Below are 12626 nucleotides of genomic sequence, written 5' to 3' on the forward strand. Positions count from 1 at the left end.
AAGTAGTCTTAGGTATGCCATAGATCTCTTAAACAAATAGGTATATATTTAAAAAACCAGTCTCATGTTATTTTCTATTGATTTATCAGAGGGTACAAAAATCCAGATGAACTAAGCAAGTGCGATGTTATTTAATAGATTTCAAATGAAAGGCTTGGTTCCCATAGACTATGACAGGATTTTTAACCCTGGTTTGTTAAAGAAGCCATAATGGTCTGATTTGCATATAATCTGCAGAGTCTTTGGCTTTGGTGGTATAAACATGTGATAGATAAGTAAATAAATAAATAATACTAAGCCGTATAGCTGGTCTCACATCACATTCTGCCCCAAACAAACCACGTTATGGATTATGTTATGTGCAACCAGGCCAATGCATGAAATTTTTAGGGTGCAAAATCTGAAATAGCTTGAAATGCGGAATTTTGAACCTTTTGCCGATGAGTCATGTCCCCTTTTCCGTTTCTTTTGCAAATGCTCCATGTTCTCAGTTGCACAGCAGTGTTCTTCTTTTACAGAAGCTCCTTGGAGACCTTTGTCTTCACGAGTACCAACCATCTATACAAATCAGAGAAATTGATCCAGACAAGTTTAAGATGCATGAAGAAAAATCCATGTAATTTAAGGGATCTGTCCTATTTTCCACTTACACCAAAAATACCGCTCAGTTCTTCACACTCAAAACTGGTCAAATCAGGTCTGGTTATATTCCCATGACCATACGTCGGTATGCTTTTAGATCTACCCATAACACAAGTGGTTTTTACTATGGCTTAAAATCAAAGCCTAGTTATTGGATAGAGTATTAAGTTTGGAAGCAATTCCAGAATTCTCAGACTAGTAGTGAGGAAGCTGAAGATCTATAGAAGTTCCTGAACTACAATACTCTTCTCAGCAACCCACATCAACAATGCCAATAGGAAAGGTTGTTGGGAATTATAGTTCAGCAAGATCCAGAGGCACAGGTTCCCAATTTTGTTTGATGATTTCATATCCCATCTTTGAATGGTAGGGTTACTTCAGCCCCTTCAAAACATGGAAACAGACCTCACTCTCAGATACGTCAGGCTCATCAGAGTCATCCTTTAGTGAGTCAGTATCGCCATTATCTAAAAGAAACAAAGGCATATAGGATATCAACTTCTATCACAAGATGTAGAAACACAAATTTTCCTCTCTTTTTTGACTAGAGAAAAGCATGCAAGACAGAAAAGGGTTGTTTTCCCCTTAAAGGCTCAGAATCAGATAAGCATGTGCCTTTCTAATCACCAGTGATCAGGGATACTTCAAATTGCACAAGTATCTGTGAGTCCATTGTTCAGTTGTGTATTTGGCTTCTGCTTTATTTGTAGAAGGTCCCATGTTCCATTCTTGGCACTCAGGAAGGCATTGCTGTAGTCTCTGGAGAGCTATTTCAAATCAAAATGCTGACACTAGACTCGGGATTTGATAGGGTGGGGCTCATTCAGGATAGTATAAAGTTGGATGAATGCCAGAGGTTTCTAATCCTCCTGGATGAAAGGTTCAAAGTGCCATAGATTTCAGCTGAGCACAAAAGGCCAACTGTCTAATATACTCCAAGTTTACTTAAACTCGAGGTGTCATTTATTCAACAAGATTTATGGTACACATAATCCTGGATGTAAGCCTTCCATTGTAAGAGAAATGAAATTACTGATTGAGCAACTGAGACGCTTACTGGGAAGCTGCTTATGATTAAGGGTCAGAAAAAGAAGTGTCTCGAGGTTTGGTCATCATGAGAAATGTCTCTTTCTTGCTCAAGAATTGGTTACATATCCTAACCTTCTAGAACCTACAGACACATTGGGATTACTGTCCTAGAACCAGTTGTTGATCATGCTGGTTGGAATTTGGATAGTTGTTATTCAATGCATCTGGAGAGTACCAAGTAGGGGAAAGTTTTCATAGCCTGTTACAGCAAATACAAAGCTATGGTCCCTGAAACATTGTGATGGAATTCACACATTATTTTAAGTCATGATTTACTTAACTATTGCTTATTGAACAAAACACAGTTGACTGGGTTCACCCAGGCCAAGCTCAAACCAATCATATTATGGTTTAGCACAGCATGTGAACCAGGTTGGAAAGTTTATTGTGCAATATGTTTTTCATGCTCGAGATTCTAGTTGTCTTCTAGTTAAGGTGCCCTCAGACTTTTGTTCAGAAGAATCTTTTAACACGATTGACTATTGACTATGATTGACTATTGATTAGTCAACAATTTAATGGATTATTGCTTGCAAGCTCTGATTTAATGGATTATTGCTTGCAAGCTCAGGTATGGAATTTTAATATAACTGGAGGGGGTGACTTGCAGCTGTATCAAGCCCATGCTTGTTTCTTTGTTACTGCTTCTTCCTGTTTGAATTTCTCAATTAAAAATGCCCTCTCCCATGGGACAAATAGAAGCACTCAAGGGAAGGCTGCAGCTTAACTAGGGAAAAAACAAGGCTTAGGAAAAATCAATGCCTTTTCCTTGAGCACTCAGGTTCTCAGCTTCCTATTCTGGACCCTTACTATGAATCTCTTAGGTTGTAGGAGTCAAGTATTGTGACATGTCAAGACTAGGTGAACAGAGTAAGAATTGTTTTGAGAAGATACTTTTGGAGTTGTTGGGTGTGGTTTGAAGTTGTAAATGGGTATTTTGCCTCTGTGAGGCTTAATACAGACATTTCCAGCTATATTTTGGTCAAAATCCCCCCCCCCCAAATTTGGTTGGTTGCAACATCAACAGTACAGTTTGGGGTTCTTTATAACCTAAATAAAGTTGAACACTGATTCATTAAGCCCAAATTGGGGTACTCTAGGGGCTGCAAAAAGGTGGCTGGAGGGGAATTGCCTAAGGTTCAAAGGCATAATTGCCCACTCCTGGTTTAATTCAATCTTCTCTCAAAGTCACTATCCTAAAGCATCCTATATCTTCTATATGTGTGCCGCTCTCCCAGAAAGTGAAAAAAATATTCAGGTTCTGTTTTACCTGGCTGCTTAGTGTCTTGATTCTCCGCTCCAAAAGGCATCTTTACTTCTGTGTCAGCAGTGGAGTCATGTGAAGATGGCTTGGACATGGCAAGTTCTTGTGGCAAAGATACCTGCAGAGGTCACGGAGTTTGGGAAACAGAAAAATTGCAGGTTGCCACTTAGCCTTACAAAGTCCTGTAATGCTCACAGTGACTACGTTCAGGTGAGGGAAAGATTTACCACCTGCATTTGTACCACATGCTAACTTTGGTTAGTTGGTACAGTATACCCTCAATTTAACAGACCTTGGTTTAGCAGACTTCAGATACAATGGACAAAATGTTCATCTGGGTTGCATCCCATAATATTAGGCTTCTGTGTTATATGGGGAATGTACAGAACTGCAGAGATGACCTTGGAGAAAATATGTGAGGACCAAAATATATCTTAGGCTGGGGAAAACAAAATAGTATAAGAAAGAAATGCAAAATTGCCCTGCCTTGGTATACTGCCCTCCCTCTCTTTGGTGTAAGAGGGAGGGAAGGAGGAATGTGGTCAGGCTTTCAAGATTCTATTTTAATACCCTATATCAATAAAGTAGAGCTCTGGGATTTCTTGTGGAGTCCATTTTCTGACCTGGCTTACCTCAAAGAGCTGACAGGGAAGCAGTCTAGACATTGGTCAGTGTTTCCCTTAAATCAGTGTTGTCCAAACTTGGCCACTTTAAGATGAGTGGACATCAACTCCCAGAATTCCCCAGCCAGCCATGCTGGCTGGGGAATTCTGGGAGTTGATGTCCACTCATCTTAAAGTGGCCAGGTTTGGACAACACTGCCTTAAATAATAGGTTCACATCTGGGCATACTTCATGCTTGAGTTCCAGGTGAGTTGAGGGAGGGAAGTTGTGAAGATGTTGGGATGATCAGGTAGGTGGGTGGTATGATGGGGCAGTGATTGAGGAGGAGGGAGAGAGAGATGATGATTGAGCAAGCAAATGGATTGGTGGGGCAGTGAAAATACACTGGGGAGGCAGCAGCAGTGGCAATTCCTTCCTCCCCACCCTGGTTCCTACTCCAACTACTACCTGGAGGTTGAGTCATGGCAAATGGACTTCTTTTCTTTTGGTCTGATACGTTTCGCTGCTTGTCCAAGCAGCTTCTTCAGTCTAGAAAGTTGGTTAGGTTGCTTCTCCAAGCTAACCAACTTTCTAGACGGAAGAAGCTGTTTGGACAGCGAAACGTATCAAACCAAAAGAAAAGAAGTCCAGTTGCCATGACTCAACCTCCAGATAATTCCACCTGGAGAAACATTACCAACTACTACCTCTTTGCTGACAGTAAGGGTTCTTCAATTATCCTTAAGGGTAGCATTAGCAATGACATCCCTTCAAGCAGTGTTTCTCAACCTTGGCAGCTTTTAGATGTGTGGGACTCCAAGTCCCAGAATTCTCCAGTTAGCATGGTTGGCTGGGGAATTCTGGGAGTTGAAGACCACACCTTAAAGTGGTCAAGGTTGAGTAACACTACTTTCGACTAACTCAATTCTTGGGAATTCTGGGAGTTAAAGTCCATACATCTTAAAGCTGCCAAGGTTGAGAAACACTGGGTTAGAGGAATGTCAACATCCAGGAAGGGAAAGAAAATATGAAGGGGAAAACCTTCAGATTTAATCAACATTTACTTTTAATGGATAACCCTTCCCCAGAATGGTTTATTAAATTGAGGTTTCACTGTACCTTGTTTCCTTTGTTGTGACTTAACGGGCTAGGTAAACTCAGATCTTTAGTTAGTTTATGATTCAACACATTGTATGAATCTCAAAAGTGGGTTAATTCAGTATTAACTGAAGTCAGTTCTCAGGGACCATCAAGAATTTGGTGTAGCATAATGGCCTAACTAAAGGTTGACCTCTCTCACAATGCTATTAGCAGGCAATTATAATTGTAAGCATAACTTATAGCATCTCAGTTGGACGCTGGCTTTGCTGCAGGTCCAGTGGAGGTGCTTAGAGAGGAGTCTTGCCCTGTTATCTGGGAATGGTTTCAACCTGTTGGACCTGAGGAAGTGGACAGTGTCCTTGGGCTTAGCCACCTGCTTTTTAGATCCATGCCCCTCCTGGCTTGTGAAAGCAGCCTGGGGGGTGTCGTGCAAGTGGGTTCTAGTGATGGTTAATGCATGTTTGAGTGAGGGGGTTGTCCTCTCACCTCTTAAGGAGGCTTTGGTTTGCCCCCTCCTCAAGAGGCCATTGCTAGACCCCACTATACTGGACAATTTTCATCCAGTATCTAACCTCCCCTTTTTGGGGAAGGTGATTGTGCAACAGCTTCAGAAGACCTTGGATGAAGCGGATCATCTGGATCCCTTTCAGCTGGGATTCAGGCCTGGGTATGGGACAGAAACAGCATTAGTCGCACTTTTGGATGATCTCTGGTGAGGGTGGGATGGGGGTTGTGCGTCCATTCTTGCCCTACTTAACCTCTTAGTGGCTTTTGATACCATCAACCATGGTATCCTTCTGGATTGGCTCAGAGGATTGGGGGTGGGTGGCACTGTGTTGTGCTGGTTCACCTCCTTCCTCCAGGGCCAATTCCAGTCGGTGGTAGATGGGGAGGAGAGATTCAGCCCTCAGCCCTTGTTATGTGAAGGTCTGGATGGGAAACAACAGGCTTCAACTGAACCCTGGCAAGACTGAGTGGCTGTGGGTTCTGGGGCCTTCTGGTTCTAGAGTTATGCCATCTTTGGTACTGAATGGGGTTGCATTGCTCCAGACAGACCCTGTGCGCAATCTGGGGGTCCTCCTGGACTCACGACTCCTGCTCAAAGAGCAGGTGGCAGTCGTGGCTAGGAGAGCCTTTGCACAGCTTCGCGTTGTGCGCCAGTTGCTCCCATTCCTAGATCAGAGGGACCTAATCACTGTCACTCATGCCCTGGTCACCTCCTGTTTGGATTTCTGTAATGCACTCTACATGCGGCTGCCCTTGAAGAGTATCCAGAAGCTTCAGCTGGTGCAAAATGCAGCAGTGCAAGCAATTATGTGTGCCCCTAGGGTGGTACACATTACACCTCTGCTCCACGAGCTGCACTGGTTGCCAGTTTGCTTCTGGGTCCAATTCAAGGTGCTGGTTTTGACCTTTAAAGCCCTTCATGGCATGGGGCCGGGTTACCTGAGGGACTGCCTCTCCCCAATTACATCTACCCGTCCCATCAGATCAGGCAGAGAAGGCATGCTGGGATCCCGTCTGCTAGAGAATTACACTTGGCAGGTCCCAGGAGGCAAGTCTTCTCTGCTGTGGTGCCCACCTTGTGGAATCTCCTCCCCCCAGAAGTGAGATTAGCTCCATCCCTCTTAACATTCTGTAAGTCCCTCAAGACCTCACTGTGTGATCAGGCCTGGGGCTCCCAGGGGACCAGGGAGATTTTACAAAGGCTCCCTTATTCATTTTATCCCCTCCTGTTTTGTGTGTTTTTACAGTTTTTTATGTGTAATTGTTTTTTAGGTATTTATTTTTTAATTGTTGTACGCCACCCAAAATCACCTTGTGTGAGATGGGCGGCTATATAAATATGATAGATAAATAAATAAACTTAGAGTAACCTCAAAGTGTGTGTGAAATAGCTGAATATACAGAGAAAGGTGATGTGACAGAATTAGCTGAAGAAAAGACATTTTGGAAGTAGATGTATTTCTTACCAGAGAAACTGCTGTGTTTTCCTTGGCTCTGGCAGTGAATTGTTCCAATTGTTTGCTCCCATGATGGTGTTTCTGGGCTGTGCAGAGCCAGCTGGACAAACAGGTTTTCTGAACAACAGAGTCTTCATTCTCATCTCTACCTGGACTTTGCCTTTCATGTTTCACCGAGGATTGGTGCCAGTTGGTGCCACTCTCTCTTCCCCTTCCATAATCTGATAAGTCCAGGGGTGTTTCTGTGGGATAATCCTGCACAGATGTGGCTTTCTCTCCTTGATCCAGGTTTTCTTTATTGACCTGGAACTGCTTCTGTAATGCATCATCCATCAAATCTTCTGGACACAGCCTTTCCTTTTTGCAGTCTTTGCCAACGCTTGGTAATACGGAAGGGGTCTGACACCAAGTGTGATCGGAACTGTCCTCTGTTCTACCTTTCCCTTCCTGCTGTGGCTGTAGCAACAAGCAGCGGAGTTTCTCCGGGCTATTAAGAAACTGGAGCCTGTTTTCCAGATGCCGGTCCTTCATGTACAGCACAGCACCAGGGAGTTCCAAGATGGTAGCCTGGTCTTCCCACTCCTCCTGGGACTTCATTCGACTGCTTACTTCCTTGGCCAGTAATAGGTGGTGAGGGAACTCGCCCTCCCTGCTGGTGGAATTACTCCGGAGGCCGAGATGATGCAGAGCAAAGCTTTGGTTGAGGAGATAGAGCTGTTCCTTTTTGCTGAACCTCAGGTTCTCATAAGACGAGGGATAGGCACAGCAATCTGATTTGTTGGGCCTTAAAAAACTAAAAGAATCAGCACCATCACCTTCGAAAAGTAGCTAAGGTTTCACAGTTGCGAGCGTATGGGGGACCTAATACTTTTCATTGGCAGTGCTAACAGTGATGGAAGCGATTAACGTCTTCTGGAGTGCAAACACAGCAGCTCTCTCCCTATTCATTAAGAGCTGCCTGACTTTTTTCAGGGATCTCTGCGAGCCAGAAAAAAAGATACTACTACTTTAAGAGTCAGTTTAAATTTAAAGAGTCCACTTCTTATAGCAATAGAGCAGCATTTCGCCGGCTTGCCTGAAGCTGACACAGTTGCTTTAAGGCGGTGTTGCTCAACCGTGGCAACTTTAAGATGCGTGGACTTCAAGTCCCAGAATTCCTCAGCCAGCATGGCTGGCTGGGGAATTCTGGGAGTTGAAGTCCACGCATCTTAAAGTTGCCACGGTTGAGAAACACTGCTTTTAAAGAATAGCAGAGAGGGGCTGGCCTTGCACAGGTTCAAAGCACTTCTTTTTTTAAAGCATGCCAGCCCTAATATAAATTACATATGCATACATAAACACCTACATGGCCAACCCTGTTTAGTTTATCCTAATCTAACTTATGTGGATCAAGTCCCTATGACTCTTACACACCTGTCTTTTCTAAAACTCAGTATCTGTTCTGCCCTGCAGCACCAGGGTATCAAATCATGTGCTGGCAAGCAATTCAGCCTCTACAATTAGCTGGTCTTGAGTTCTCTTAGCCAGGGCTGAAGAATATCATATCTCAAGATATGCATATCTGAAGAATCTATTTTATGGTTCTCTTCAGATGTGTGGCCTACATTAATCATAATTCCCAAACCATTTGGCCAAAGACTGCTGGCTGGGAACATTGACCATCCCAGAAGAACTCATCTGGAGAACATCAGGTTGGGAAAGATTGCCATAAGCAAAGGGTCTAAGAACTTGGTGTGTGAGAGAGGGGGAGAAAGGAGAAAATTCTGCAGCTACTCGCTGCTATTTCCTTAAATGAGCTGCCAATTCTGCTTGACTCTGAGAGAGTTCATTTTTTGCAACAGGCAAGAAATGCAGTGGCCTTGGAAGTCCTGGGCTAAGTCTGGGGAGAACCACATTATACCCTTTCTTGATTTTGGATCTCACTGGTTGATGGTGGACCATTGACAAGGCACAGGATTTTTATTCTAGGGATAATGCCCCGCTTACTCAGAAGAAAGATCAAGAATATAATGTAGGCATCGTAAGGATAGTAACTTGTAAGGATAGTAACTTGTAAGAATAGTAACTTACGCTTCAAAGCTGGGACTTTGGTCGCAGTGAGGGGATGGTGGTGTTTTCCTTGCAAGGGGTGGGGAACCACTTTCTGGGTAATCTCCTTCTTGAGAAGAGGTTCGGGAGCCCGCTCTCATCAGCTCAATTGTTCCTTGCAATTGGTTGATTCTCTTCTGCGAGCTCTAAAACCAGAGAAGGGAAAGAAGAATAGCTGAGGACAGTAAAAGCTCAAATTCGGGGACTTCAATGGACTTTAGAGGCAAGGAACAAAATCTGAATTTGGAATAGAAATGTACATAAAATTAATTTCTGCTTAAAAATCATGTAATTTTTATGTAAGTACATAATTTATATCAATCATATAAAATTATGTAAATTGTGTAATATATAAATACAATACATAATTCTGGATTTAATGGACACCTCTTTTTCCCATTTGGTACAAAACCCAGGGTTTTACTATACATTCTTCCATGCCTACGTAGTACGGATCGAGATGAACAGCCGGCTGAGGAAAGTGATGAAGTTTCCTTCAAAATTTCTAGAAAACATTCCCATTTGGTGAAAAGACTGCATCCCACTTGCTACAGCATACTTAACCAAGTCAGTTAAAGACCTCATGGATGCATTTTCATAGAATGCTAAGCTTGGTTAATATTGACCTTGATTTAGTATCTTTTTTTATGTTTGATTATGTTGTGCACACTCAGCCTACTGGACTAATTTCTGGTTCAATATGCTTGACTCAGTAACTGATTAAGTGTACAGTGTCAATATACCGTTTGTTATATATGGTAAACCATAGGTTTAACGTACCTCTGTTTAGTGTTTGGATACTATGGACAAATTTTCCAGTTGGGAAGTGTCCTGAAAGAATGAACTTGTCTGTTATTGGAGGAAGTTAAGCTTCCTCTAAAACATGGATATGCTTCTGGGCACACTTTGAGTTGGAATTCAAAGGGAGGGAGAGAAGGCCCTAGGGAGAGTAAGCAAGCTGGTGGTAGATGCACACACTTCATGTTTGAGTTCATGGTTAGTTGAAAGAAGGAGGCTAGGAAGGTGCTGGGAAGGTGCTGGGAAGACTGGGCAGACAGGTGGGTGCACGCTGGGATAGTGGTGGGATATGAGTTGAAGGAGGGAGGTGGAGAAGTGGCTGGGAAGATCATGTGTGTGGCTGGCACCTGGGGAGGAAGAAGGAAAGGTGACCAATGCTTCCTTGCTTACAGAGCCATTGGAGAAAAAAGGATCCTCCAAGAGTCCTTAGGGTGGGTGCTAAGAATGACACCCCTTGGAGGGTTGTCTTGGAAGTGCCAGTAGCTGGCCTCTGGGAAAGGAAAGAAGAAAAGCGGGGAAACCTTCATATTTAATGGACATTTGGATTTAACAGACACTTCTTCTACCCATATGTTCAATCATGATTTTGCCATATAGTACTGTACTTGCACCCAAGTGAGAGTTCTAAGAATGCAATGTATCCATTTTTGTATCCATTGAGAAAGGTAATTGGGGACTTACTCCCATTTTGAAACCACACGTATTTGCATCAGCATAACATGCTAAGTTTGGTTAGATACATAGATCCTCACATATATACACCCAAAATGAAAGAAAAATTTAAAAAGAAAAGAAAACGATTCCATCAAAACTCAGTCTCTTTATACTACTCAAAACCAGCTTTACATATATATTTTCACGTCATGTTATCAAATGAAAATATCAACATTAGAGAAACCGCAAAATCTGGGAAAATGTAGAAGAAAATAGGATAAAGTTCAGCAAGTTATGTGACCCCAGAAAATTTTCAGCCAGGTTAATGTGTTGTGAGAATTAAGCTACTTAAACCGGTACTTGTCCCCTATATCAGTTTTTTGGGGGGGAATCATCTCAGCAGATCTCAGCATGGAAGCAGCATTGCCCCATTAGCTCCAACACTTTGGGGGATGTGTAGGACATTGCAATGCACGTAGAAAAGAGGCAGGGTTTGCATTGCAAGGCTGTGACTCAGCTTATATCACTCTGAGCCCCTTGACCCTCCCATGCAGTGTTTCTCAACCTTGGCAACTTTAAGATGTGTGGACTTCAACTCCCAGAATTCCCCAGCAACACACTGGGTACGTTTTCAGGACTGTCTGCACATTCATGATTTTGAATAGACACCCTCCGTGACAGAAAACCCATCTAACAAAATATTGAGGGCTCTGAAACACCGTCTGTCTTTCAATATGTTCCATCTAATCAGCCACTAACCCAGTCAAAACTCCTTACTGATTGCTTCTGGCAGCACATGATTGCACGAGCTGGTCAAAAATCATTCTGGGGGAAATGCATGGTCCCAATCTACCTGCTTCGACATCTAATATGCCATGAGCCCTTGGGCCAGGACAGTATGGGCAAGGCTTCATGATATAATTTCCCCCTTCCCCACTGGGCATGGCATGGACCCTGCAGCCAATTAGAATGCTGTGTTCAGGCCATGGTGTGAGTCGTGGAATGGCAAGGTTTAGTTTTTCAGGCATACTTTCTCTGCAGAATTTCTTCTTGGAGGCTGAGAACGCAAAATGGGCCAATTGGTTGTGTCTGGGGATCCCCATGGCACGTCGCCTGTTGGGGTTAGTTTAACACTGCATGACTGGGTGCGGTTTGGGTTAAATATAGTCTTCTTGGGATTAATTGACTAGGTCAGTTAATTAACCCATTTTTGCTGTCCCTGCAATATGCTATCCCCCAAGTGACCCAATTAAGCAAGTTATAGGAACAGAGCCATTAAGATGGAAAGATCCCATGACGCCCTCCAGTCTAGCCAATCACAAGTATAGTTTATATATATAACACTTCTAAGGCTGCAATTGAAATCCCGGGACATGGAAAACAAAATTCTCCAGCTTGTATAAAATAGGGAAATTAAACATAATTGCTTATTAAACATAAGAATAATTTGGGCAGAGATTCAACATTTTATAGAGGAAAAGTGTGACATGATTTCTTCTCGCTCTCCATCTAGGCTGTTGCCAGCTAATATTTCCTATTCTCAGGTTCCAGAGAGCTTTCAGACCAAGGTTGAGAATTAAATGTGATAAGGAAAGACAAAAAAAGGCTAGGTTAGCCAGGGAATTCTTTACCATATCCAGAACACGTTCTCCCTGGAGAATGATGTTAGGGGAGACCCTGCTTTCTGGAGAATGTCTGTGTTCAGGAGATTGATCTGTAACAAGAAAAGACCACAGATGCTTATTTCAGATGATATGTACTGCAAGTGGAGACATTTCTCTTCTTAGGCTACAAACCAACCTCCCCAACCTGGATCTCTCTGAATGGATTGGGAATCCAGTTCCTAAAACATCTAGCCAACATGACCACCAACTTGCTGGAAATTCTGGGAGATTCATTCATTCATTCATTCATTCATTCATTCATTCATTCATTCATTCATTCATTCATTCATTCATTCATTTTATATAGCCGCCCATCTCAGACCAGTGACTTTAGTCCCAATCCATCTGGAAGGTGCTAGGTATAATGGAACCATTTGGCTCAGTATCACTGATGTTGATTGAGAGCAACAGCGCATGATTTTAGGCAGGATCTTTCCCAGCCCTTCCTGAAAAGGGAATTAAATCTGGGGTCTTTGATGTGCAAAGCAGGGAACTAGACCTCCTAGGCAGTGTCCCTCTGCTGCTGGAGGTTCTACTAGGCTCCTGATCTAGAACTGACTGAAGAGCAAATTGGGCCCAGTTTCAGGAGAACATGCCTCCTTCCAGTGGCTCGTGATACTCCTCTTCTGTTTCTTGGCTCATGTTTTTTCCAGCACTCAGTTTCCTGCTTCGGGTGGAGAGTAAAGACGAAGACAAGTCCGGGGCGGAGTTCCCTTCTCTGGACTCCCCTTTGAAAGCCTTCGGTCTGTCCCTGTTGCA

At 43.1% G+C, this 12626-nt stretch overlaps 1 protein-coding gene across 1 annotated transcript in view; it reads right to left on the reverse strand.

Moving 5' to 3' along the window:
• RBBP8NL (RBBP8 N-terminal like) overlaps positions 1–12626 on the reverse strand; it is a 52008-nt gene that overhangs the window by 4297 nt on the left and 35085 nt on the right. Inside the window, exons 7-13 of the mRNA XM_025170720.2 lie at positions 12464–12618; positions 11835–11917; positions 8734–8897; positions 6673–7456; positions 3002–3113; positions 1048–1109; positions 432–558 (exon numbers count right to left, since the gene is read on the reverse strand). Coding sequence (XP_025026488.1) covers positions 432–558; positions 1048–1109; positions 3002–3113; positions 6673–7456; positions 8734–8897; positions 11835–11917; positions 12464–12618 — 1487 coding nt within the window. The remainder of the gene's footprint in view (positions 1–431; positions 559–1047; positions 1110–3001; positions 3114–6672; positions 7457–8733; positions 8898–11834; positions 11918–12463; positions 12619–12626) is intronic.

This window comes from Python bivittatus, unplaced genomic scaffold (assembly GCF_059951505.1).
Source record: "Python bivittatus isolate LINGU-HERP-01145 unplaced genomic scaffold, Pbiv_v1 ctg000700_np1212, whole genome shotgun sequence".
NCBI lineage: Eukaryota > Metazoa > Chordata > Lepidosauria > Squamata > Pythonidae > Python > Python bivittatus.